This window comes from Balaenoptera physalus (assembly GCF_965194825.1).
Source record: "Balaenoptera physalus genome assembly, chromosome: 17".
In the NCBI taxonomy this organism is placed as follows: Eukaryota; Metazoa; Chordata; class Mammalia; order Artiodactyla; family Balaenopteridae; genus Balaenoptera; species Balaenoptera physalus.
The window spans coordinates 8383024-8409861 of NC_138895.1; the positions used below are offsets into that span (position 1 = coordinate 8383024).

The window sequence follows — 26838 nt, forward strand, 5'->3', positions numbered from 1 at the left end:
CTTTCTCAGAGCAGTTTTGTATTATTTGGTGTTCAGTCCACAAAACAAATTAGAACACTTGTAAATGGTGAACAGTCTTGAAGACATGAATAAGCATATGGAAAAGGGAAACTCTGTGGCTGTATTTGGTCTCTCTAGGTGATATTTTAGTCTTACATTGAAGTAAACCTATTAATGTTTAGGTGAACATTAATTCTCATGAAATATCTAATGACGTCTTCTGAGTAGGGACCCACCTTCACAGTGGTCCATATAAGACACAGTTATGGCACCATTTCCTGAAGGCTTAGATGGTCATCTGAGTTTATTTCAGTTGTTTTCTCTTATTAGTGTCTGTGCTCCCAGGTGTAGTGGATTCTTACGGCAAAACAGCCCTTCATTGGTGAGCACAGTTTGTTTAGCTGTCAACATCAAACAACCTAATTGTTGCTGGGAGATTTCAAAGGATTTTCTGTTGTTTATAGTAACACTTCATTGATGGATTAGAATTTGCTACCCAGATAACTTTTCTGTTACATATTGCAGTGTTCCCTAACCATTTTCACATAATGGCACATATAGAACATGATATTTGTATATCATACTGGGGTAAGCTGAGAAGGCTGGCCACTACTGCAGGTGACCGGCCCTGGGATCCTGACTGTCACAGCCGTGCCGGCTGCCCCCAGGACTTGGCATACCTGTAACTCATTCATGTCTCACCATGGGAAGCTCTGATTAACAAATGAACAAAATAATTCTTTTTCTGATGATCAAGAATCTTTACTTTCACAAGAGTTGTTTTCTAGATGGAACACATTACTATTGTTCAGAGTTAGAATATAATTATATTTGTCCAGTTCTGAGCAGCTCATTGCCTGGTCTTTAAGTCCTTACTTAAAATTTATCCATCATGAGAACTTATACACTGGCCACTTTTTGTTCATCTTTTCTAGAGTAAGTCACGGTGAAAATAGCAAATAATAACTATATCCAGCTATGGAGCAGGTCACAGGGAACTGCTGTTACGTGCACTAGACGCAGTTATGATGGAAGTGATTTGCGTTATCTTTAAGTGTGTTCTGAGAAAGGGAGGACCAGTGAATGTCTTCAACTCTCCCATCACAAAGGAAATTCTTGTGAAGATGCTGGGATGAGGGACATTTACGGTCCCCACTGTCCTCCACGGGAGCCCTGGAAGCAGGGCCATCTCCTTGTCCCTTCTTGACAAGGAGGGGACTCTCTGGAGGTGGCAGTAGTTCTTCATGGATTCTGTTATCTCATCTTTCGTTGTCAGGAGGCCTCACACAAATTAAAGACTCTGCTAAAATGAAATTAAATGGACGCCACTCCATCAGAGCTAAAAAGAATGGTAACATTTTCAAGCCGAAAGCCTAGCTGCTGACATAGTTGAGCTTGGAGGTGATAAGCTTGATAGCCCGTCTCTTACCTGACATTTTGTGACACCTGTATATTAATTGTATGTTACATAATAGTTACTTTCAAAGGGAAACCTGGTTTTGTTTTGCTACCCATGCAGCCTTACCAAAGGGTCATATATGTAATCATTTAGTGTAACTGGTTTTAAACAGACCTTGAGGGGAAGCAGCATAAAAAAGAAGTTCTTTTTTTTTTCCTCCAAATAAGTTAATTTTGAAATTAATAACTTAAAAGGCTTTTTCTGAAGTACTGATATTTGGTTAGCGGCTCAGCATTTCACTTGGTCACAAAGGATATAAAAAAACTAGGAGACAATCTTTAGTGCCAACACAACTCTCCCACAGCAGTAACTCTTTTCCTGAATCTATGGCAATATTTTAAACAATTCTTGGATAAAGTAATTTTGGACCTGAATATGTCAGGGACCGTGGCCCAGGTTACTCACCAGTATGGTTATACGTTAGAAAATCCTGAATTGATTTGCAAGCTTCTTACTCTTTATGAATTTAATGAGTTGGAAGATGATGATGGTCTGTGAATCTTCCTGAATCAGAGACCTCTTATTCAAAAGGGAGCAAAGGAAGAATAAAAGCAAATTGAACTGCTTCACCTCGCTTTCAAAGTACTCCATTGACAGATAAGACACGGTAGGTACTGAGAAAAAGAGCATGCCCTTAGGTGTATCACCATCCAGTGTTTACTGAGCACATATTCTCCGCTCGGCAGCCAAGCCTTATCGGACTTCCAATTGAGTCAGAATATTGCTTTTGAACCTCCTAGAAGGTGTAGCCACTTTTTGAAACAGCTTTAGTAACTGGACTGTGTACCAGATGGCCAAAGTAGAAAATAATAAGGCCCTTCAGATTAATAAATCCACCGTCGTTAAGACTGGTCACCATGTCGGATACGTGGAAGTATGAGGACAAGGGTACAAATGCATAAGGAAAGCTGGAGAAAGAGCTCGTAAACAGGAAGAATTGCTTTAAAGAAATACGTACCTTGGTTCAAGGAGACAAAGTTAGAAATAGCATCTATTTAAAAAAAAAAAAAGTGATTGTGGTATTCAAAACCAAGCTGACCTCTTTGCTAGCTTGAAATGTTTGTAGAAGAAAATAGTTTTTCATGTGCTGTTGCCTGTGGAAGACCTTCTTTTGTCTCTGAAGTGAGTCATGCAGGAAGTAGATGGGGAGGCGAGGGAGCCCTGTTGGTGTGGAAAGCAGAAAGAAGCACGCGAGCTTTGTCTGAGCCTAGGGATTTGAGGAAAAACCTTAAACTTTGGTGGGGAAAGAAGCCTCAAGATGTAGGGGACCTGCGAAGCCACGGCACCAAAATGTTTCCTGGGACCTAAAAAATCCCAGGAAAAAACAAAACGGCAAGACACGTTTACGGGGTCCGGGAGTCTATCTGAAGCAGAGACCACATCTCTCGCATCTCCGCCTTCGGATCTAATTCCTGTATTTTATGCAGGGTGGGTGCTGAATTTCAGCGTTCGTGAGTGGAAGTCGGAAAATGCCTGTATCGAGAGAGGCTTTGGTGTTAAGAGATGCGCTTTGTTATGATTTGCTCAGTCGCTCTCCTCGCACCCCTGTAGGAACACAAAGTGCTGCTGACAGGGACCCCGCTCCAGAACACCGTGGAAGAGCTCTTCAGCTTGCTTCATTTCTTGGAACCAGGTCGATTCCCTTCGGAAACCACCTTTATGCAAGAATTTGGTGATCTGAAAACCGAAGAACAGGTACTTACCAAGCCTCCTTTGTATTTCAGTCACGTAATTGAAGATTAACCCCCGAAAGGGCAGAGCGTTAAGATTTAACCATTTAAAAATGTAAATTATATCCATTCCCCCCTGCCCCCAACCTCAGTAGACAGGTGAGCTTTACACCCCCTTTCCTTGGACATTCTGAGTCTTCGTTAAGGTGGTGTTCTGATTGGTTTGTTTGTCCCTTTGCCCTCCGGAAGGGCTGTCGAGATTCATAGAGAGGTTCCATACCTGTTCATGTACTTTTCAGCCGCTGTGCTATTGAGTTTGGTGGTTTTGCCATGTATGCTTTTGGATGTCGTGTCAGAAACTGCTGAAATTTGTCGAGCCGTTTCCCTCCTGGAGTTCTGAGGTTCTAGTCTTATTTCTTACTTGGTCACATTGCTTACTTTTCTTGAGTCTACATATTTTCATTTAGAAACATGGGTCCTAACTACCCTGCAGGATTTCTGTGAGAAATAAATATGGTATTGCCTATGAAAAGTGGTCGGTTATTTCATACATCGTAAGAGTTATGTTGGTGTAGGTTATCAGGCTGTATTTGAGATAAACACGGAGATACGCTTGAAATCTTGGTCTCCATGTGCCCCCTCCCCTGACTTACTGTCTGAAACCTCTTAGCTTGGTTCCAAGTGAAGTCTGTTTTGTCTTGTTTTGCTTTTCTTAAAATAAGAGCTGTCAGGTGTGTGGTACCCTATTGCCGGTCAACAGAAGAGAGAACAGAGAGGGACGTCCCAGCACGCTCACTGGTGCAGCGACCGGATAGCTCCTTGGCTTCCTCACACTTTCTATCAGCTCTTTCTAGAAAGGAAGAGAATTGAAGTGTGGCACTCCCATGACATTGTCTCTTCCTTCCTCATCATCGCAAAGGCTTAATTAAGACAGACAGAAGGGAAAACTAACAGAATAAGCGGGGTTCTTTTCTGCTGTGTTGTACCGTTCAAGCCTCCTGGCTGTTCAGGACTCCTGGGCAAGCGAAGTAGCCCATCGGAAATTGGCCACACAACCTTCATGCACTTCTGTTATGAGATCTGTAATGTAAGATCAGTGCCTTCATACCCTTCCTGGGCTTTGACAAATGGAAATGAAGGGTAAATAAATAAGAGAATCGTGGTTTTTCATGTTAGTATATGTTTTACCATGCAAGCAAGTCATGATACCGGTATTTACTTGAGGTCCTTTTTTAGGTGCAAAAACTCCAGGCTATTCTAAAGCCAATGATGTTGAGACGTCTCAAAGAGGACGTGGAAAAGAACTTGGCCCCCAAAGAAGAAACGATCATCGAAGTCGAGCTAACAAACATTCAGAAGAAATATTACCGAGCCATCCTTGAGAAGAATTTTACGTTTCTTTCCAAAGGTGGTGGTCAAGCTAACGTACCCAACCTTTTAAACACTATGATGGAATTACGGAAGTGCTGCAATCATCCCTACCTTATTAACGGTAAGCTGCCCGCCTGGCACCTTGTTTCAGTAATTGTCAAAACCCCAGAAATCCTTTTCTCCCTCCAGACTGATGATTTTATGGTTCATAATCATCCCAGTGTGGGTTTCATCATCTTCCTATTCTTCACAAAGCCTCCTTCTCTGTAGCTGAGGGTGCAGGACTGTTGTCCCCACCGACCCCTGAAGCAGGACCTCCGCTCACCTTTCCTGTGTCTGCATCTCACCCCTTGAAGGGAGGTGTTGGTGCTCGGTGGCTAGAAGTCATCAAACATGGTAACAGTTAAAGAGAAATTAGCCCCTAATTGAGGGTTCCTTGCTCTGTATGTGTGTGTGTTTAGGTCAGAGAAGTTAAAGAGCACCTTTGGGGTGAGAGGCAGCTGTCAGCTGTCTCAAGACTTTGATGGGAGAAAAGTTCTTGCAGTCTGGAGGCCTCTAGCATCCATTCTCTAAGAGTTGAGAGGTTATCGAGCGTTGATAATAGTTGGTTCCTGGTACTGACGGATGCTTCATGGTCTTCTTGTTTTCTTAACTAAATTGATAGTGTTATGAACTGATATGAGTAAAAACCTGTATCATACCCTTCCAAAAATCATTAGAGGAATAAAACTTTCATGCCTATGTTGTGTAAGATACTCTGGGGAATACAAGAACCTTCAGTTTGTGAGGGATTGAGATTAGGAAAGCTGTTAGAAAGCGATGGCATTGAGACAAGGATTTTGTCAGTCAGGGTTAGAAAAAGAAAGGGCATTTAGGCTGATGTAATCGCATGAACAAAGGGAAGGAGGCAAGAGAACAAAGGGGGAACCTGCCCAAGGTGTGAAGGACGCGTAAGAAACAGTGGGACAGTGAACCTTAGACACAGTGGGACCTTGTGGGAAGGAAGCCCAGGTGCTAGCTCGTGGAGTTCCGGTGAAGCTTGGAAATGATTAGAAATGTGATTCAGGATGATTGATCTGGCAACGTGGTATAAAACGGATGGGAGTAGGGAAAGACATACAGGCAGAAAGCCCCGCTAGGAGGCGACTGCTGTAGGCCAGGCCGGAGTTAATGTGGGTTACAGAAAAGTGACGGCCAGCTGAATCAGGGTGCTTGTGTGCACTTACAACTGGCCAGCGGCTCAGTTAGGCTCCTTTCCAGGGGGGAAGGAGCAAAGCCAGGTTTCTCATCATCACACTCCGTGAGGTTCAAGTGCAGCTGAATTAAAGAGTTCCTAATCTCTCCCCGTTGCGTAACCACACACCTACCGACCACCTCACCTCCAGAAGGTGCAGTTACTAAACGACAGAGTAGTCCCGACCTGGAACTGTCTCAACACGGCACACGAGGTCGTGGCTGTGGTGTGACATCAGTGGATGTCTTGTTCAGACTTTGCGCTTGTAGCTTGGTCTTTAAAGAGAGTATCATTTGTGATCACTGCCTGTTTAATGCTGCCAGCCTGCTGATCGCCATGTGTTTAAGAGCCTGTGAGGCCACTGCGGTGAGTGTCACCAGCCTGGTCCTGAGCTGGGGAGATGGAGTTGGGGCTGATGGTGGTTGATGGTATGAGTAAAACTCTGGTGCATGGACACACACACGTGAGAGACACACACACTTTTTCATTTAATGTCTGTAAAAAAAAAAAAAAATGAGGCATGGTAGCTTCCAAGGGGAAAGAAAAGGCACAAACAAAAGCTGAAATGCTGCAGCAGGAAGTGTGGGAAAGGAACGTCTCCGCAGTGGTTGGTAGAAATCCGCCCTAGTCCCATCAGTTTACCTTGTCAGGTTATGTGCTAATCACGTGCCTTGAGCATTGTGAAGTGGGGGAGCCCACCCCAAACCACTGCCCGGGGGTCTCCTCCCTGGCTGACGGCTCTCCAGGGTCATCCTGTGTAATTCGCTGTTGGCAGAGGTTCTGAGGACTTCCCAGGTGTGGATCCATGGCCGTTGTTCTGATTGGTCACACCTCGAGGTCAGCTTTTCTGTCCTGACAGCAAGTTACAAGGTGTCTGTTAAGCAGGCATCCTTACATGCCTTCACGTTGGGAAATTATAGTAAAAAAAAAAAAATACACACGTGGACGCACTGGGTGTTACAGCTGCCCAGATGACCTATGTAAAGGTTGTGTTTCAGAGGTTGCCCCAGGGCCAGGACTGTCTGTTCTCATCCACAACCTGGAGAAGGAAGGACAGAAGTACTGACCCAACACCAGCTCCACACTCATTTATCGAGCAGTTACAGGAGGCTTTCAGTTTTGAAAATTAAACTGACGTTTGAGTTGGTTGTGACAGAGCAAAGCAGCCCCAGTCAAATGAAAGTTCAGTTCAACAAAGCACAACGTTTCTGTAATCGTGGACAAGAGAAGCAGCTATTTGTGTAGGTTGAGAGGGATAACATCAGCAGAGCGGAAAAAAAATTAGAAGTGATTGTAGAACACAAACTGTACATAAATGAGAAATGTTTCTAATATGTACTGAGACTTTTACTTAAGAGCATCGAACAGTGTTAGGCGACCATAAACGCTTGGCAAGTGTTGCTAGTTGTTGTTTTTCTCGCTAAAAGTTGAGCAGGTAAGTGTATGTTACTGTATGTGAGAGTGAAAATGATGTTGAAGACTTGGTAGGGGCCCCGATGGTTCAGGGCGACTTACGCATCCTCTGTTGGTGGTGGGGGGAGGGCGGTGGAGAACCGTGGGCAGAAAGAAGACAAGACTGAGCTCACGTGATGGAATGAATTTCAGAGAGAAAATGGTAATCTGCAAAAGAAAATAATTTCTTGGGCTTCCCTGGTGGCGCAGTGGTTAAGAATCCATCTGCCAATGCAGGGGACACGGGTTCGAGCCCTGGTCTGGGAAGATCCCACATGCCGCGGAGCAGCTAAGCCCGTGCGCCACAACTACTGAGCCTGCGCTCTAGAGCCCGCGGGCCACAGCTACTGAGCCCATGTGCCACAACTACTGAAGCCCGCGAGCCTAGAGCCCGTGCTCCTCAACAAGAGAAGCCACTGCAATGAGAAGCCTGCGCACCGCAACGAGAGTAGCCCCTGCTCACCGCAACTAGAGAAACCCCGCGCGCAGCAATGAAGACCCATAAATAAATAAATTAAATAAATAAATAAGTAAAATTAAAAAAGAAAATAATTTCTTGTTTGTTTGCTGCTAATATAGCTAGATAACATTGCAGCTCCTGCCCTCACAGTGACCATCTGTTTAAGGGAACAGACTTCCACACTTCTTCAAGTTGTCTCTGACACACACACACACACACACACACACACACACTTTTAAATGTAAACGCAGGACTTTAGGGCAGTGCCAACGGTGTATTTGGGCTTACCATAACCTATTTCCAGTTAATTTTCTTATTGATATTTACAAATCTAGCATCAAGGTAAATCTTTAACTGGTGAACTTGAAAATTCGGCCTTGTAATGACTTAGAAGGTAGGTGTTGCTTTCCTCCCCAACTCCTTCCCTGCCCTCTTGTCTTCAGCTCTTCTGGGCATAATATAGTGCTAAAGGAACCATATAGGAAATATGTTTGCTGATATTTTTAAATGAAGTGTTACTAGTGTCAACTGGCTGCCACTTTAAGAACCTAAATTCACAGCAAAGAGCTGAACTGATTAATTCAGCAGGAACTTTTGTCAGATAAGAAAAAATGTATTTTAATTCTGGCTATTTTTGATGACATGAGAAATCATTGGTAGTATTGAAAAAGCAGGAAAGTTATTTTTGTCATATAAATAAATTTAAAATGAAAAAATTAAATTTCTCTACTAATTAGACTGAACTTATATTTTCAAATTTTTTACTAAAATAACTCAAACATGTTTATTTTGTCAAAATGATTATTTCATTTAAAAAAAAATTTTATTTATTTATTTATTTATTTTTGGCTGTGTTGGGTCTTCGTTTCTGTGCGAGGGCTTTCTCTAGTTGCGGCGAGCGGGGGCCACACTTCATCGCGGTGCGCGGGCCTCTCACTATCGTGGCCTCTCTTGTTGCGGAGCACAGGCTCCAGACGCGCAGGCTCAGTAGTTGTGGCTCACGGGCTTAGCTGCTCCGCGGCATGTGGGATCCTCCCAGACCAGGGCTCGAACCCGTGTCCCCTGCATTGGCAGGCAGACTCTCAACCACTGCGCCACCAGGGAAGCCTGATTATTTCATTTTTAAAAGCTATTCACTGACCATTAACTTAAGCTAAAATGCTGTGTTTTATTTTGATTATGGATTGTAATCCTAATATGAACAAAAAATAACTACCCAGATATTATGAATAAAATCTATTTCTGACTTGCAAAGAGCTTGTAGTATATTATCCAACAAGAACAAACTTTTTGAAAAGACCTAATGTAACATATAGATGTAAATCTGTTTTTCCTGTCTCCTGAGGGCCTTCTTGTCATGAATCCAGAACCTAGATTTCTAAATTTCTTGTCTTGAAAAACATTATTCAACTTTATGCAAGAGTATTTATTCAAGAATATTCTTTATTCAAGAATATTCCTGCCGATTCTCTTAAACAGCATTTTGGTTTTTACCTTTTCCTAGTAAAACCTTGGTCATTTGTTTCACTTAGATTAACATCCTGAACATTAGCGTTTTATTCATGTGGAAGGGGGAGTGAGAGACAGCAGTTCGGACCCAGCCGGCATTTTCTGCCAGGCCCTTCCTGAGAATAGCGATGCACTTTGCGCGGACCTCAGTGCCCGGTCCAGGCATTAGTGACTTTAATCTGGTCTCAGTAAGATCCTTTGTTGATTAATAATGAACAAGCTGTGTTTCAGTGTGTGACCGTGTCATGACTTAACTTGCTCAAGTGCCCTGAAAACGGGAATGGAGGGCACTTCTGTCCCACCCACTGCTGTGTGCCACCGTTCTGTCCTCACGGCTCTGGTGGCCCAACTCGCGTGACTTTACACCCTGTGAGGGTCCCATATCCTGTGCATAGTTTGTTCACGTTTAAAACCAGTGGTAAGAAGAGTAGTTTAAAGTTCCTGGTACGGTTTAAGGCTGAGGACAAATCCCATTAGATGGATTTGTTTGTATTTTCCAAAGGATAGGTGACCACCCCTCTGTCCCCAGGGGAGAGGGGCTGGCTGAGCACAGCTGCCGGGCCCTGATGGCCGCCCCCCCCACCCCCGGCCAGAGCGGCCGAACCCCTGCTGCCTAATTCTAGTTAAGCCGCCTAAGCGGCTGCAGGAAGCTCAGCCTGCTGCGCCCTGAGCAAGCACGTCTGGGGTCAGGGGAGGAGGTGGAAGGGCTTCCATCCCTGGGAAGGTGCCTCTCTCTCCAGGCTTCTCTCCGATGCACCCAGGTCTTGGAGCAAGCAGAGGTCTCTTGTGGGGCGATGAGAAAAAGAGGGTTAGGTATAGAAGTCTTTCATGAAACAGAGGTCGGTTTTTGTTTTTTTAAAGCTTTGGATAATTCAGGGTAGAATTTTTGTACCTTAGGAAATCATCAGGTTAGAATGAACGTGGAGGGAGCTGCAGAGACCGCAGTAGCGATGTGCTCAGGCGCCCTGAGAAATGCCTAAAAGTACCCTGGAAAATGGGCTCCCTCCCTGTCGTCGCACTCCTTTTGGCTGTACTGATGCGCAGTTGGATACACAGACGCCTGCCCTTGCACCATAACTGTTAGAACCCTGTTCCCTTGTCTCTTAGTTTCAGAACAGATTCTGCTACTTGTGTTTATATTCAACTAGTAAACAGTTCTTCCTTTCTTTAGCATTTTAGGTTCCAAATTTTCTGTAGGTATCTGGCCCTTGGCTTGTTTCTGCCACTTCTGGCTTGACAGTCTGTTGTTGAAATTCAGTTTCTACAGACAGCAAACATTTGTTTGTTGGAAAATGTGGGGTTTTTTTTTCCCCCCACAAACGCCTAAATGTGCTGCGCTTAAAACTTTGATCCCTTTTGTACTTCCACGGTTTTGTGTGGACCCTCCTTTGAGCCCGCGGATGGACGTGTGTTCATAAACACGAGTGCGGCCTCCTGGTCCTTACAGTTTGCAGTGGGTTTTGAAAGCAGCTTCCCTGTTTTTACTACTAAAAACAGTATTCCATACTGTAACAGGATATTACAGTATTCCCGTCATGCTATCCAATCTCTGCAGGTGCTGAAGAGAAAATTCTGGAAGAGTTTAAAGAAACACACAATGCCGACTCTCCAGATTTTCAGCTCCAGGCGATGATCCAGGCTGCTGGGAAGCTCGTGCTGATTGACAAGCTGCTGCCGAAGCTGAAGGCCGGCGGCCACAGGGTGCTCATCTTCTCCCAGATGGTGCGCTGCCTGGACATCCTGGAAGACTACCTCATTCAGAGACGGTGAGGACCGCACACCGGGGTGGGGAGCTGGGGTCAGAAGACGGGGCTGCACGCGCTTCACCTCCAAGTGGCGTGGGGGGGTTTTTGGTTGTTTTTTTTTCGTTTTAAATTTTTTGGCTGCACGGCACGGCATGTGGGATCTTAGCTCCCTGACCAGGGATCGAACCCCTGCCCCCTGCAGTGGAAGCTCGGAGTCTTACCCACTGGACCGCCCGGGAAGTCCCTTGAAGTGGCGTTTATAGTAAAGGGGACGGAGTGGGGGACATGTGTCACACCTCTTTTTAAAAGCTATAGATGGGCATGACGGCTATTCCATGCGACACGTGCTTTTGTGGGCAGTTCTGCTTTCCAGTTCTTGCCTTTGGCTAGGGGAGAACAGTTCTTACCGAAAATTGAAATTGTTTGTTGTTTCACTGTTGGAGGACTCAGCCCTTTTCAGAGCTTAGGTATTTCCCTGGAGAGGAAGTAGAAGGAGCTTTAATCTTTGGGGGGCATTCGACCAATTGTATGAAAAACTACAACAACACCTATTTGCTCTGAAATTATTTCTGATAAATAATACCATCCTGTTAATATATATCCCATATTATAGTACTTTCTTTAAAACACCAAAAAAGGAACAAGTGTATTTTGGCCGTTCGTCAGGCCTCCTTGTTAATTCACACTGACATTTTCTAGGTACCCGTACGAAAGGATCGACGGCCGCGTCAGAGGGAACCTCCGCCAAGCAGCTATCGACAGGTTCTCCAAACCTGACTCTGATAGGTTTGTTTTCCTCCTGTGTACAAGGGCAGGAGGTTTAGGCATTAATCTTACTGCTGCTGATACCTGCATCATCTTTGATTCCGACTGGAATCCCCAAAATGATCTCCAGGTAAACACGCAAGAAAATCTCCCCGATGCCTCCCTCTCCCACTTTTGGAAGTCGTTCTGCTATGTCAGACCAATAAATTAAAATCCTGTAGTCTCTCAGGAAGTGTCCTGTGATTGGGGCAAATGAACCAACTAGTAATCAATTTATTAATAATGTGAAAGTAATTTCTTAGTGTGTTAACCCTCTTCTGTTAAACTGCACCCCTATTTATTGGAACAGATGCTCTTATAACTGACAGTCGAGTCTTTTCTTTCTTTGGTAGCCATTCATTTCCTTTTTCTTCCAGGCTCAGGCTAGATGTCATAGAATAGGACAGAGCAAATCTGTGAAAATCTACAGGCTGATTACAAGGAATTCTTACGAAAGGGAAATGTTCGACAAAGCTAGCTTGAAGCTCGGTCTGGATAAAGCTGTCCTGCAGTCCATGAGCGGAAGAGAAAACGCTCCCAACGGGGTAAAGCATGCTGCCCACACCATGCATTCACTCTCGCTCCATTATTTAGCTTATATGGAGAAATTTTCCAGCATCTGATTATCTTTTGGCCTCGACATTTTAAGCATATTTTGTCACATTTTCCTTTGTTATCATTAAGGTTTACCCTCTTTGAGAAAGATGAATCATTTGTTCAGTCTACAGACAGTTCTAAAAATATTTCTCTAAAACAGGTACAGCAGCTTTCCAAGAAAGAAATAGAGGATCTTCTCCGGAAAGGGGCCTACGGTGCACTCATGGATGAGGAGGACGAGGGGTCTAAATTCTGCGAAGAAGATATCGACCAGATTCTCCTCCGGCGAACCCACACCATCACCATCGAGTCTGAGGGAAAGGGTTCCACGTTTGCTAAGGTGCGGATCGATCCCAAGTGGCAGGTGTTCTGTGGCAGCGGAACAGAGCTTGTGTCACGCGCTCACGGGAAGCACACGTAATGTCTGCTTTGTATTGCACGTTAAGAGATTAGTGGTTAACTCCCGCTCGACGGAGCCCCCGATGCACGGAACACTCGTTGTGTTTTGGGTTCTCTTCTCTGTACCGGGCCTCGGGGTTGCCCTCACCTTGTCCCGGCCACGCTTCCCGCCTCGCCAGGCCTCTTCCTTTACCTGTGTTCCGGCCCCGCCCTCTCTGCTTCTTGAGCCTCTGCTCCGACACCCTCTTCCCCCTTTCCTGTGATCCTGACTCCTGACAGAGCCTTCAGACCAGTCAGCTCACCCCTATCTGAAGAAGCCCCCCATCTGTTTTCCGCTCTGGCTACAAGCCCGCAACTCTTCTTTTGCAGCGAAGATTCACGCAAGCATTATCTACACTGCCGTCTCCCCTGCCTCCCTTTCTGCTAATTTCCCACCTGCCAGCTTCCACCCCTCCCTCACCTCTCCACTCCATCCCCTCCGCCTGGGGCCCCTTCTGAGGCTTCCCCCATCCACACCCAGGCCCAATGCCACGCTTTCATTTTTAACAGCTCTATTGAAATGTAATTTACTTACCATAAAATTCCCCTACTTTAAGTGTACCGTTCAGTGCCTTTCCCGTATTCACAGACTTGTACAAGTATCCCCACATCTAAGTTTAGAACATCTCCATCACCCCAGTAACAATCCCGCCACCCCGCCTCCCGTCCCCTCCCCCTCTAAGTCCTGGCAACCCTTCAACTGCTTTCTGCCTCTCGAGGTTTGCCTACTCTGGACATTTCATATAAGTGGAATCATACAACATGTGGTCTTCTGTGCCTGGCCTCGCTCACTCAGCGCGTTTTTGAGGTTCATCCATGTTGTAGCACGCATCAGTAATTCCTTACTCTTTATTGCTGAACAATATCCATTCTATGGTTATACCTCATTTACCACTTGATAATGGGCATTGATTGTTGATCCATTCACTAGCTGATAATGAAATTTGGATTGTTTCCATTTTTTGGTTATTATGAATACTGTTGTTACGACATTTGTGAACAAGTTTTTTGTGGACATATGTTTTCATTTCTCTTGCATATATACTGGGAATGGAATTACTGGGTCGTATGTTAACTCTGTGTTTAATCCTTTGAGGAACTGCCAGACTGTTCTCTAAAGTGACTGTGCCATTTTCCCTTCCTGCTAGCAGTGTTTAGGGTTCTGATTTCTCCGCATCCTCACCAACGCTTTTCGTTGTCTGACTTTTTGATTATCGTCCTATTACTGAGTGTGAAGTGGTAGCCCACTCTGGTCTGATCTGCGTTTCTCTGCTGCTGTTTAGCATCTATTCATGTTCTTACTGGCCATATATATATATATATATATATATATATATATATATATAATCTTTGGAGAAATGTCTATTCAAATCTTTTGAACAACTCTGAACTCTTTTGAGTGAGTTGTCTTTTTTATTGAATTTTAAGAATTCCGGATAAAAGTTTCTCATCAGATAATACAATTTGCAAATATTTCTCCTAGTCTTTTCCTAATGGTGTTTAATTTTAAGAAGCCCACCCATATTCTCTTTTATCGTTTGTGCTTTTGGTTCATTGTTTAACCTTAGGTCATAGAGATTTGCTCCTGTGTTTTCTTCTGAGAGTTTTATAGTTTTCACTCTTAACTTTATGTCTCTGATCCCTGTTGAGTGAATTTTTGTGTGTGATGTGAGACAGAGGTCCAGCTCCCTCCTTTTGCATGTAGGTATCCAGTTACTTCAGCTACTCCACTTGTCCCAGCTACTCCACTTGTCCCAGCTACTCCTCTTGTCCCAGCTACTCCACTTGTCCCAGCTACTCCAGTCTTGAAAGGCTCTTCTCCTCTGGGCTCTGTGACTCAACACCTTCTCCCTCATGTCTTTCAGCCTCTTTTCAGGTTGTTTCCTCCAGCCTCACAGGCACCTCAGATTCAGTAGGTACCAAAGCAGATTAATCATCCCTGTCCCTCCACCCTCTGTTTGCACGCATGTGCATGTACACACACACACACGCGCCCCTGTTTTTTCACCTGAGCCATCCCTTTCAGATGCCAGAATTGGATGCTGAGGTTTTCCTGGCTTCCTCGTCCTTCAGGCTTCACATCCACTCAGATTCCAACTCCTTTAATTTTACCTCTTAAAGACTACCTTCTAGACTGTATCCTTTTCTTCATTTCTGCCGGTCTTCACTGTTCCTCCCTAAACTGTGGCCGCAGCCTGTCCTACTTTGTTTCTGCCCTCCCTGCTCCAGGACACCGCTGTGGTCCCTCTGACAGGTGACTTTGGATATGGTCGCATACCTCTTGAGATTATTCCCATTTTCAAAGAGTTCCCCACTACCTCAGGATGGAGTTCAGACTCTGTTAACAGGACATGCAAGGCCCTGCTTGACCCGGCTTCTGCCCTCCTCACCAGCTTGACCTTGGGCTACACTCCCCTGACCACCCAAATCCCCGGCCGTACGACGTGATCACCTTTCTTCTCTGTGCCTTTGCACATGCCCCGCCCTGAACGTTTCCACATGCTTTCCTGTTCTGTGGGCTTTTAACACTCTGGTCCAGGCACCGTCTTCTGGAGGGCCTGTTCTCTCTTCCCAGCAGTGCCCTCCCTGTACCCGCACCCAACCTGAGCCTGGTTAGGGCTCCTCTCTGCATATCGGCTACACCTGTACGTACCTTTGTTGCCTGTCATTTATTATGCTGTGCTGTCATCTTTTATTTTATCATCTTTTATCAACCTCAGCTGCCTGAGGGACAGTCCTTCATCCCAGTCCCACGGACCACAGCATCTGGCTCACAGTAGAAGGATGTGTCCGTGTTCGAGTGAATGAATACGTGAAAGCTGCTTTGCATTTTGCCACTGAGAAAAGCATCTCAAAGTAATGCATGGTTTTTTTCCCTTTTAGGCCAGTTTTGTTGCATCTGGAAACAGGACAGATATTTCCTTGGATGATCCAAATTTCTGGCAAAAGTGGGCTAAGAAGGCGGAATTGGATATTGATGCCTTAAATGGGAGGGTGAGTGAGAGGTCACCTTCAAAGTCTGCCTGATCTCCCCCAGGGGTTGCTTTTTCAGAAGTTTCAACTGTATGTGCTGTCTTTTAGAACAACCTGGTTATTGACACTCCAAGAGTGAGGAAGCAAACCAGGCTGTACAGTGCAGTGAAGGAGGACGAGCTGATGGAGTTTTCAGACTTGGAGAGCGATTCTGAAGAGAAGCCCTGCACGAAGCCACGGCGGCCGCAGGACAGGTCCCAGGGCTATGCCAGGAGCGAGTGCTTCAGAGTCGAGAAGAACCTGCTTGTCTATGGGTGAGTCAGGCTCATGTGAGAGACGGAATTTTATTCAAAAAATAGTTAGAATTTCAAGTGGCGGAGAAAAGCCCTATTTGTGTTTGGATTTCTGTGACTCCCTGTAGCAAATGCCTTTGACGCAACCCGGGCAGGCCTGGGGCCTCTTGGTTAAAGAGCTCAAAGCTGTGCAGATCCTCACGGATTCGAAGGAGGTTTGCCCCTTAAGGAATTATGTCAGATCCAAATTTACTTGCTAATCATTAATAACTCAGAATGACGTCTCAGAATAACAACATCTTTTCCTAGCGTACCTTCACATAAAATTACCACTATGGTAATCTTTCATTATTTTTCCATTATAAAAATTTGTTAAAGGCGATCATCTCACTTGTATAGCTCTTCCAACTCATCTGAAACATAAATGGTGGTCATTTTAACTCTCTGAATGGGCCGTGTTTCCCCTACTGGACCGCAAGATCCGCATCTGACCCATATCTGAACCTCCGGCACCCACACAGGCTCTGAAAGGCAGGTGCTCGGTGAGCATCCGAATTCGTAAATACGCGTGCTCTGGCACATGGTGGGACTGTAGGCGAATGCTGCTCAAATGAAAAAACTGCCACCAAAACAATATTTCTATAGATCTGATGACATCTGCTCTGTGATTTTTTTTTTCTTCCGATGGATCATCATTAGTTTCAGAAGAAACACAAACGTTCTGCTAACGTGGCAGACAGGGCTCCTACCTGGCCCTTGTCTGTCTCGTGGGTCCTTTCCGCGGGCACCCCGGGCTGCTGTTGGGACAGAGGCTTCTTCTCCTGCCGTGTGCGTCGCTCCGTCTCATCTCTGTTTCCACATGCAGCCCTGCCCACCCACCCCCAGCACTGACTTGATCCGCCCACCACCTCCTGCCCTTGACCTCTGAGCAGGCATCACCTCAGCACCTGCCCCAGAGGGTCTCCCTGCACTCGCTGTCACACTCGGCATGTCAGGTGATAGCCTCTCCTGCTGGAGCCCTGGTGAAGGGCTCCGTGAGGACCAGGGCTCCCTCTTCGTGTCCTCGGGGCAGAGTGCGGGGCCAGTAGGCACCGTGAGTGCTGGGTCAGTGGCTGCTTATGCAGTAAAGGAGGGTCCACTGCAGCCGGTCCCGTGTCTCGGCAGCTGTGTCACCTCTCCTCATCGTCTCTGCAAGCCGGGCATTCTTTCCTGGCCACCCCTAGCTACTGAGCCCTTTGCTGCTTCCCCTGCTTCCATGTTTCACCCTAATGGTCAAAGTTGAGAACGTTGCTGCGAACTTTAGAAGCGGAACATTAATAACTGCTGAAGCCAAGCAGTATACTTAGGACATCTGTCTTTCGTAACGCCCTTCCCTCCTCCCACAGGCATCAGGTGTGTTGGACACCTACCACCTGCGGGGCGCTGTGCTAGGACACGGCCGTGAGCAGGCGGTCACGGCGCCCCCCGTCCACCCCCGGGGGCAGGTGGGCAGGCAGGTGAACCAGCAGAAAGGGCAGTAAACTGGTAAAGCTGCACAGGTGCTTACGTGCCAGTGGGGAAGAGGCACGTCCTCTCTCCTTTAGGATGCAGCTCGGGGCTGTCTGCCCACTGCTGGGGGTGGGGAGTGAAAGAAGGCACGTGAATAGATATCATGAATTAGCTGGGGTAAGAGGGAGGGTGGGACGTCGGGCAGGGAGGAGGAGAGAGTTCCCAGCAGAAAGAGCGGTGTGTCCGAAGGCGATCTGAGGAACTGGGGGAACTTCTCTGAAGCCTGGAGGACCAGGCGGGGCAGAGGCGGGGCCGTGGGGCGAACTGTGCCCCTCGCGTGGAGGCTGGTTCCTGCCCTGAGCGCCTGGAACCCGGGGAGGGCATGCTCACACAGCGTCTGCCTGTGCGCTGCACGCGTAGGTCTGTCCATGGTCCTCTCCCCCCGCCCCGTTTCACACAAGGACCTGGGAGCGCTCTTGTACTTGGCACCTAGCACCCCTGTTTCAAAGGGAGACCTTTCATGGCCTCTCATTAATTATCAGGGCATCGCTTGGAGGCGAAAAGATGCAGCTGCTCCTTCAGCCGCGTGCACGCCTGATTTGGGGGTAGTCACTCTCGTCACCTTCCATCTCAAATGGTGGGTCAGCATCAGAAAGTACGAACCATGCCCACGTGAAGTGGAGCAGGGGGTTTCCAGGTCTCAGCTGGGAAGGCCAGTGCCAGCCCCTGCCCTGCGGCTCAGTGAACACGCGGCCGGGTGGTAACGGTGCGCCCTGGATTGCCTCACTGTAACCTGATGTCAGATGTCGCTGGTTTCGACCCAGGCTCTCCTAACACTGCCACCTGACCGTGAAACCAAAGCCGCACGTCTAAACCCAGAGGCACCGTCTACATGTGAATGTTTGCTTTGCAGCTGGGGGCGCTGGACAGACATCCTCTCCCATGGCCGCTACAAGCGTCCGCTCAGCGAGCAAGACGTGGAAACCATCTGCAGGACCATTCTCGTGTACTGCCTCAACCACTACAGGGGGGACGAGAACATCAAGAGCTTCATCTGGGATCTGATCACGCCCACGGCCGATGGCCAGACGCGAGCCCTGGTCAACCATTCCGGTGGGTCAGCGTCGCGCCTCGTGTGGCGGGGTCCCAGGGAGCTGCTGGGGACGCTCGGGACGTGTCCCAGACCCCGTGTGTCCCTGCCTTGCGCGGAGAGTCCTGACCCTGACGCCATAACCGGGGGGGGGGGGGGTCGTGGAGAGCTTCTATTGTTGTGGTTATCATGACTACTCTGCTTGTAGGTTTATCAGCCCCGGTGCCCAGGGGGCGGAAAGGCAAAAAGGTGAAAGCCCAGAGCTCGCACCCGGTGGTGCAGGACGCCGACTGGCTGGCCGGCTGCAACCCAGACGCCCTGTTCCAGGAGGACAGCTACAAGAAGCACCTGAAGCACCACTGCAACAAGTACGTCAGGGAGGGCGGCCGTGGGGAGCTGGCGACCCTCCTTCTTCTTAAGCGTGCACGTGTTGGACTATACGTACATTCTAGATACATGTCAGTAAGACTAGTATACCGTATTTACTGTGTTGGTGCAACTTTACTGTTTTTCTTGAAACATGATGCCAAGTCACGTGGCAGCCTGCCTTTAGGCAACTGATTTTTTTTTTTTTTTTTTTTTTTGGGTGGTAAAAGATGCATGATACAGTTTTACTATTTTAACCGTTTGTAAGTGAACAACTCACTGGGAATGATTATACTCAGATTGCTGCGTCCTCATCACCCCTGTCTATACCCAAAATCTTTTTGTTGACCTTAATATGAACTCTGTCCCTATTAAATGATGTCTCCCCCTGGAGCCCCTGACAACCGCCATTCTACCTTCTGTCTCCGTGGATTTGCCTATTCTAGGTACCTCATAAGTGGAATCATATAATATTTGCCTTGCTGTATCTGGTTTATTTTACTTAGCCTAATGTTTTCAAGATTCATCCGTGTTGTAGCTTGTGCCAGATTTTCGTTCCTTTTTATGGCTGAGCCATGTTCCATTGTACGTATAGACCACATCTGTTTATCCATCCGTCCGTCCATCAGTGGGCACTTGGGTTGGCTGATACCTTTTGACTGTTGTGAATGATGCTGCTATAGACGTTGTGGATAACTAAGTTTTAACCAATGTGTATTAGAGAATTATGGTTAACCTTATATGATCCCGCCTTCAACTGACTGCTTTCAGTCGAGGGACTGCAGAGTTCACATGGTATTTTTTGCTTCATAATGCCTCAGTTACTGGGTCCTTTCTTCTTACGTCTGAGCTTAGAATCATGTTCCTTATCTTTATTTCCAGAACCTGATTGTATATAATTGAAGGATACTAGATCTGAATTCATTTCATCGCTTGGAGCTCTGTGAGCTGCCGACACATTACACCAGCATCCACATGTGTTGATTCCTTCCGTCCTCTGAGCGTGCGTGTTCGGTATCCGGGCTCAGGCAGCACTACCACTGCACAGCTCTCCCCTTCCTGGCTTTGGGCGACCTGGGGCAAGCTCCTTGACCTCTCAAAGACCCACTTTCTGTATTCGTCAAACAGAGCTTAAATAAATGTCTATCTGTCTTTTAAATCATAGCAACAAAAGTCTGAGCACCTAATACTGGCAGCACGCCAAGCGCTTCCAATGGATTATGTGTTTTGAGTTGTCTAAGACAAGTCGTGCTCTTTCATCCCCATTCACCTGGCAGGGAGACCAAGTCTCGGCTGCTTAAGGTCCCTCAGCTAGTTAAGGGGCAGCGAGCGCCCTTGCTTTCGAGCAGCCCTGCCCATCTCGGAAGCCTGCCTCCCCTCAGGGTTGTCGAAAACCTCAGTGAAATAATTCCTGGAGAACATCTGCTACTCCTGGGTTGCACTGACTCGTGGTTCTCGTCCCTTTTTAAATGCAGTGGTGCTTTCAGGGACTACCTTTGATCATCATTGCTGGATTTTGACTGACAAAATTTTTCCTTTCTGAGTCTTCAAAACCATTACCTCAAACCCTTTTGGCACCTCAGAAACTGCTGTTACTGCCGTAGCATAACGGTTCTCCCTAAAGTCCTGTCCCGCTTACAGCTATTAGAAAACTTCTGTTTCTTTGTGGCTTATGTGAACCTGGGGTCCATAACCTTCCGAATTCTGGATTCAGACAAACTGTAAGTGAAGGGGTTTAGTGTGGGAACAACAGCTCCTGTTCCCGGACCCCAGTGTGATGGTGGCGGTTTTTAATTTCTCACTCTGATGTCAGTAACAGACTTCTGTAGGGTACGCGGCCCAATTAGTATGTGAGATGTAACAAGTGTTCTTCACATCTTCCCCTGGGTCTCAGGAGAAGAACCGGCAGTGCCTCTTCCATCTCCTCTCTGGGATGAGCAGTCAGAGAGAAAATGAGACCCAAATTGAGGGACCTCCTGGAAAATAGCTGGCCAGTCCTCTTCAAAAGTTTCAAGAGACAAAGACAGGAACTGTCTCGAGTTGAAGGAGACGAAAGGGGTAGGACAGTTCAGTGCGCACGTGCTCCCGGCCCGGATGCTGGTCCAGGAAACGGGCACCAGTGGGGTAGCCGCTGAAATGAGAATGAGGTCTGGGGACTTGTTAGGAGTCCTGTCTGTCTGACTCACCACGTGCAAGCTCCTTAGGGGTCAGAGGCCACCTCCCATCACCCCGTTATCCTGCCAGGCCACTCAGCTTGCCAGTGCATTGGTTTGAATTTTTTCCTCTAGAAGAAAGGTGACATTCACAGTTCGTTTGTAAAAGTCTCCACAAAACTAAAATTCCTCATGAGGTAGAAACCTTTGTCTTCTACCGAAGGGAGAGAAACAAACCGTTAGGATCACTGCTGCTGCACCGAGTTTTGGTGAGTAAAGGAGGACCCAGCTCAAGGCGGAGTGCACCCCCTGCCAAGCGTCCTCTGTAAGGAGACCCGGTCTGCAGGCTCTTCTTGTGCCAGCCGTGGGGGCCCGCACTGTCGCGTTTCTTCTGCTGGTTCAGTGTGGCACAGCCAATTTTTAATCTTATCGAAAGAAAGAAATCTTAAAAAATAAAAACAAATTATCCAGAAAGATCGCTTACTTTGGAGTGCATTCAGGTATTTACAGCCTCACGCTTTGCCCGCTAAGAACCCAGGTTGGCCGGGAGCAGCCTGTTGCTGGAGAGGAAGGCGGGTCACGGGGTATCTGTATGATCAGGAGTGGTCTGTCGTGGTGAAGCTGCCCCTAGCTGTCATTTTGATATTTGCAACGACAAGGGCCGCGTCCCTAGAGACATTATGAAGTGATGGAGTCAGAAGGCCTAATTCTGAGTGGTCCATGCTCAAGGTGACCCTGTGACCTTGGATATGTCACTTGTCTTCTGTTGGCCTCAGTTTTCACGTTTGTGAAAATGGAAATTGTAACTTGCTCCACTTTGTCATAGAGTTATTGTAGAGATCAAATGAGCTCGTGTTAGTCAATGTGATACGTGGGTTGTAAAGTGTTCTGCAAGTGTATGATGGGATTATCCAGCTAGGGGAATAGCCCTTGGTGTTATCTACTCATGGCCAAGGAGATAGTCTTCAAATGTGAGTCCTGAATGCACACTGGGGGCTGTCCAGCAGGAGATGCTAGACTTGGAGTAGACAGGCCCTTGGGGATTTACCAGGTGGGCATTATTGAAAGAATTAGGTTTACGCCATTGAGGAAATCCACGTGAGATCAAAAATCTGGTTCCTAGAATTCCATGAGTTTTTAAAAACTGATTCCTTGAAAATGACTAGGAACTTCAGTGAATTGGACACATTTTAATCTCCTTTGTGCTGTTTTATTATTATTTGTTAAGCTACAACTTAGGCTTCCAGGTAATATAAGCTAGAAGGAATAAAAAACGGTTACTGTTCCTTAAGGGGGAAACGTAAGGATCCACTGCCACCACCATCTTCCTTTCTCGGAAGCAAAGTTGTATAATCTGAAAAACCTGACATTCCATATTGAGGGTTTATTGTAAGGTAGTAAAACCAGATTTTATATCTCGTTTATTCCTACAACTTCTGATGTGCTTCCAAAAATGGCATGAAGGCAGCAGCTGAGGAAATTTTATGAGATAATGAAGCAGAACAGTTACTGAAAGCCATCTGCTCCGTTGTTTACAAACTCGCTTCGATACTTCAGAGGCAGTGGTGGGCGACGTGTCTAAACTTCCCAAGCTGCACTAGGTAGACTCCATGAAGTGTGCCCGGGCCGGGCTGAGCTCCGGCCCTCTCTGTGCAGGGGGGGGTGGTTGCCAGGCAGGCCTGCTGGAAGCTAGCAGAAAGCACCACACAGAGGTGATTATGTGCCACCATCTGTCACGCTTCAAGCCTACCATACAGCATGGCTAATCAGCCTTGGCAGGATGATGGATGAACAGCCGCAGCTGCCAGAAGCCACTGTTGGCAAACAGTCCTGAAGTTAAGAACTTCTGCCCCCCTCTGTCTTCCTCTCCAGGGTCCTGCTGCGTGTCCGCATGCTGTACTACCTGAGACAAGAAGTGATAGGAGACCAGGCGGAGAAGATCCTAGAGGGCGCCGACTCAAGGTTGGTATGAGCCCACGTTCACCCCGTTCCCCTCGGCGATGATCCGGGCGGTCAGAGCGCGCCTCGAACCTCCGTCAACCATCGGTGGCGCCTCTCCCTTTTTGCGTCTCGAGAGCAGTTGTTTGCCCTACCAGCCTGGGGACGTGATGAGAATCGGGAAAAGTCTGTTCGTATGTACGTGTGGACGTACGAAAAGGTGTGAACTAAATGACCGGTGTTCTGAGCTGACCTTTAGAATGGGGCCCTGCGTGGTAAAGTTCACCTCTGGTCCTGGTAGGACGCGGCCGACTTCTGCCCTTTCTTTTAACCTTTGCTCACGCCGCCCCCAGCCCCACCCCACCCCACGATGCTCAGGTGCTTGTGGGAAGGGGGTGCGGGCTGTGTTCGTCCCTTGGCATCCTTTTTTAATACTGGGATTTGTTTTAAATATCACGTAAACGGTTGTCTTTGTAGTGAAGCTGATGTGTGGATACCTGAGCCTTTCCACGCGGAAGTCCCCGCAGATTGGTGGGATAAGGAAGCTGATAAGTCCCTCCTGATTGGAGTGTTCAAGCACGGTAAGGGGCGTCTCTGTTGGACCACAGCTTGACCGTGTGGCTTTGTCTTTATTTAGAGCTCTTTGCATTCTCTTTCCAAAGTCATAATATTAATGAGGATAGTTCCAAAGGACTCTTGGCGTCTACCATTTCCTGTACTAAAAATCTAATATGAACTGTAAATATCAGATGCTGTTTTTGAATGTTTGTTGAGTATTTGAGAAGAAAACATTTCTTTCTTGGCTGTAAATAAAACCCAAGCCATATTTGTTTTAATAATAGCCAAGTTGTCCTATAGCTCTCCCTAAACTTTGCTTCGAGCATGGCTCCCCTTGCGAGCTCTGCCAGCCCGTGTCAAAGTGGACGGTGGGCTTAACCTCTGCTATTAATCTGTACAAGTGCCTCCTGGGCTTTGTTCCAAGCAATATTTCACAAATGTCAGTGCCGAGAACTCGTGGCTCCCCTGAGTGGGATGCAGCCTTGTTAACTTTGAAAGGCTGGGGATGCAGAACTGGCATGATGTATACAGTGAACGATTCCTGATTATAATCCCGAGTCTCTGGAGGTCGTGGAGGTATTCTCAGCAGCCCAGCCTGACTAAAGGGGAGAATGATGGCTTATAAAACCTTTCATGATTACAGTTTGGCTTGCGGCTCTACAGCAGTTAGGAGCGGGGTGTGGTAGTACACATCCTAATTGAATTGTGCTGTTCTGCTCCGTACCACAGCCGTGTTCTGTGAGCTCAGCCTAAAAATCATCTTCCCGCAGTGCATTGTTGGGATCTGCCACCTTCCATCTAGTCAACTTGGGCAGTCAGAAAGCAAGCTGCAGTCTGAAAACCATAGAGGGAACAGTGCCATCTTACTGACACGCATCATCCTAAACCTAATAAGACAGGTTCGCTGGCCTGACGTAGACAGGGATGTTTCAGCCGGCGGTGCATGTTCCTGCAGGACTGAAACTGTTCCCAGGGAGGGTGGGGTGGACCACTGCAGAGGTCACAGAAGAACATTACGAAGCCTTTTAATGCCAAGCAAAATTAGATCTTGGGGACAATAGGGTCAGACATCTTCCCAGGCATCTTGCAGTTATTCTGAACCTGTTTTTCTGTTAGTATTTGCAGTCATTCTGATAACATCCCTGATGTAACCTGGCCCCCTCCTCCCCCTCCAAATCTGCCCGGGGATAAGTGTTCCATAGAATAGGCTACTACAGCCCGCTTCGTTTAAATACAACATAAAATGATCATCTCAGTCGAGAGCCACGGGTGAGGCGGCCATGCTCGTGATTCTGTGAGTGACGGGCCTTCGTTGTTTCCTTGTGTGTCCTCTGTGGGCCGGTGGGACGGCACAGGGTACGAGAAGTACAATTCCATGCGAGCTGACCCCGCTCTGTGCTTCCTGGAACGAGTTGGTATGCCCGATGCCAAGGCCATCGCTGCCGAGCAGAGAGGAACAGACATGCTAGCAGATGGCGGTGACGGGTAAGAAGGACATTTTAAAATTTTAATAAACTTTATGTCAGTGTCACATCTACTGGCAGGGTTCAGTTCTTACACGGCACTGTGCATTACATTGCATCTGATTTGGACTTAAGTGATGTTTACCAGTGTAGTCTGTTTATATATCATAATGACTATTTAAACACAATATATGATCTAGATAATCTGCAACTTGTCTGTCTTTTCCAAATGATGACAACCCCCCGCCCTCCAACACACGCACACACACGTGCGCACACACACGCACGCACACACACACACACACACACACCCTGCCCCTCATGGCTGCACGCTTTGAATACCGACAGAGTCGTTTTGGATGTCAGACTCAGAATTCAAAGTAGCATCAGGCGGGTTGTTACTCTTTCCTTCAGTCTCTTGCTAATCAGTGTGATTTAAACATTTTTTAAAATTTTATATAGGGGAGAATTTGATAGAGAAGATGAAGACCCAGAATATAAACCAACCAGAACGCCGTTCAAGGATGAAATAGATGTAAGAACTTGAGTACATGGACTTTTACGGCACCAGTAAAATATTATATGCTCATATAAGACTTGTTAAACTTTATAGATAATGGCCTTTCCTTTAAAAGATAAAAGCAAAATAAAACCCCAAATTAAAATAATTTCTCTTTCTCGCTTTGCTTTTGAGGAATTTGCAAATTCTCCTCCAGAAGATAAGGAAGAACCCATGGAAATACGCGGCCCAGGTATGACTCCCTGAAAGCCGGGGGGAGCAGGGCTGAAGAGTGGGGTGCAGGCCTTGCCTTGCGGCTGGACTGCTGCCGCTTCACCACGGCGGTGTCTTCAAGTGCCGCTTCATCTATGCTGACTCATCTCTTTTGTGAAGGATTCTAATGCCTGTTTATTCTCGGTGTTTCATTCTGTTGAATTTCTTTGATAAAATAACTGTTTTTTGGATTAAGATAATTTACATATTTATGCTTCAAATCAGGTAGTGAAAACTTTTAAGCATCTTTAGAAATACCGCTCTTAAAAACAGGGCATTTGTTAAGTATCTGAAATACTGCCAGTTTATTGAGACACTACTACCCTTTTTTCCTAATGTAAGAGCATTAGCTAACAATTATGTGATTGTTTTTTACGTTCAAGATTATCACATTACAGGAGAGCGCCCTTATCCTGTAGTTTGCGGCACAAAGTATGTTTCTTTATGTAGGACTGACGTATGACCTTGGGTTTTTTCCCCCTAAGGAGCTGAGAAAGAAATGGTTTACAAGTCCCACACTAACATCACTCCTTATTTGTATTTTAAAAACGAGAGCACTACGATGCCCTTTCCCACGCTGCCATTTGAATGTTAGCGAGTTGCTGGGAAACCCCGTGTATGGCGAGGTTGTGGCTACACGTTCAGACACCTTCTCTTCGATTCCCCAGGCAAGCACAGCGAGGGCAGCGCTGAGTTAGGCCAGCTCTACTGGCCCAATACCTCGACCCTGACCACCCGTCTGCGCAGGCTCATTACCGCCTATCAGCGCAGCTATAAAAGGCAGCAGATGAGGCAGGAGGCCCTGATGAAGACCGACCGGCGGAGACGGCGGCCCCGGGAGGAAGTGCGGGCCCTGGAAGCTGAAAGGGAGGCTATCATATCGGAGAAACGGCAGAAGTGAGTTTCCGAGGGTTTACCATCGCCTGGTACCTTGCCCTCTCCTCTGCTCTTCTCCACCCGCGGGAGGCAGGCATCGCAGGCAAGATAGCCGCCGTCAAAGCGGCC

The 26838-nt window shown here is 46.9% G+C and overlaps 1 protein-coding gene across 2 annotated transcripts in view; it reads left to right on the top strand.

The window, feature by feature from the left end:
* Positions 1-26838, top strand: part of CHD7 (chromodomain helicase DNA binding protein 7) — a 177108-nt gene that overhangs the window by 137205 nt on the left and 13065 nt on the right. For both annotated transcript variants that reach the window (XM_082432973.1, XM_082432974.1), the window contains exons 14-29: positions 3011-3154; positions 4366-4621; positions 10711-10921; positions 11600-11795; positions 12082-12249; positions 12462-12641; positions 15623-15733; positions 15821-16026; positions 18407-18606; positions 18792-18951; positions 22975-23064; positions 23518-23621; positions 24954-25083; positions 25524-25596; positions 25756-25813; positions 26502-26730. In XM_082432973.1, coding sequence (XP_082289099.1) covers positions 3011-3154; positions 4366-4621; positions 10711-10921; positions 11600-11795; positions 12082-12249; positions 12462-12641; positions 15623-15733; positions 15821-16026; positions 18407-18606; positions 18792-18951; positions 22975-23064; positions 23518-23621; positions 24954-25083; positions 25524-25596; positions 25756-25813; positions 26502-26730 — 2516 coding nt within the window. The remainder of the gene's footprint in view (positions 1-3010; positions 3155-4365; positions 4622-10710; positions 10922-11599; positions 11796-12081; positions 12250-12461; positions 12642-15622; positions 15734-15820; positions 16027-18406; positions 18607-18791; positions 18952-22974; positions 23065-23517; positions 23622-24953; positions 25084-25523; positions 25597-25755; positions 25814-26501; positions 26731-26838) is intronic.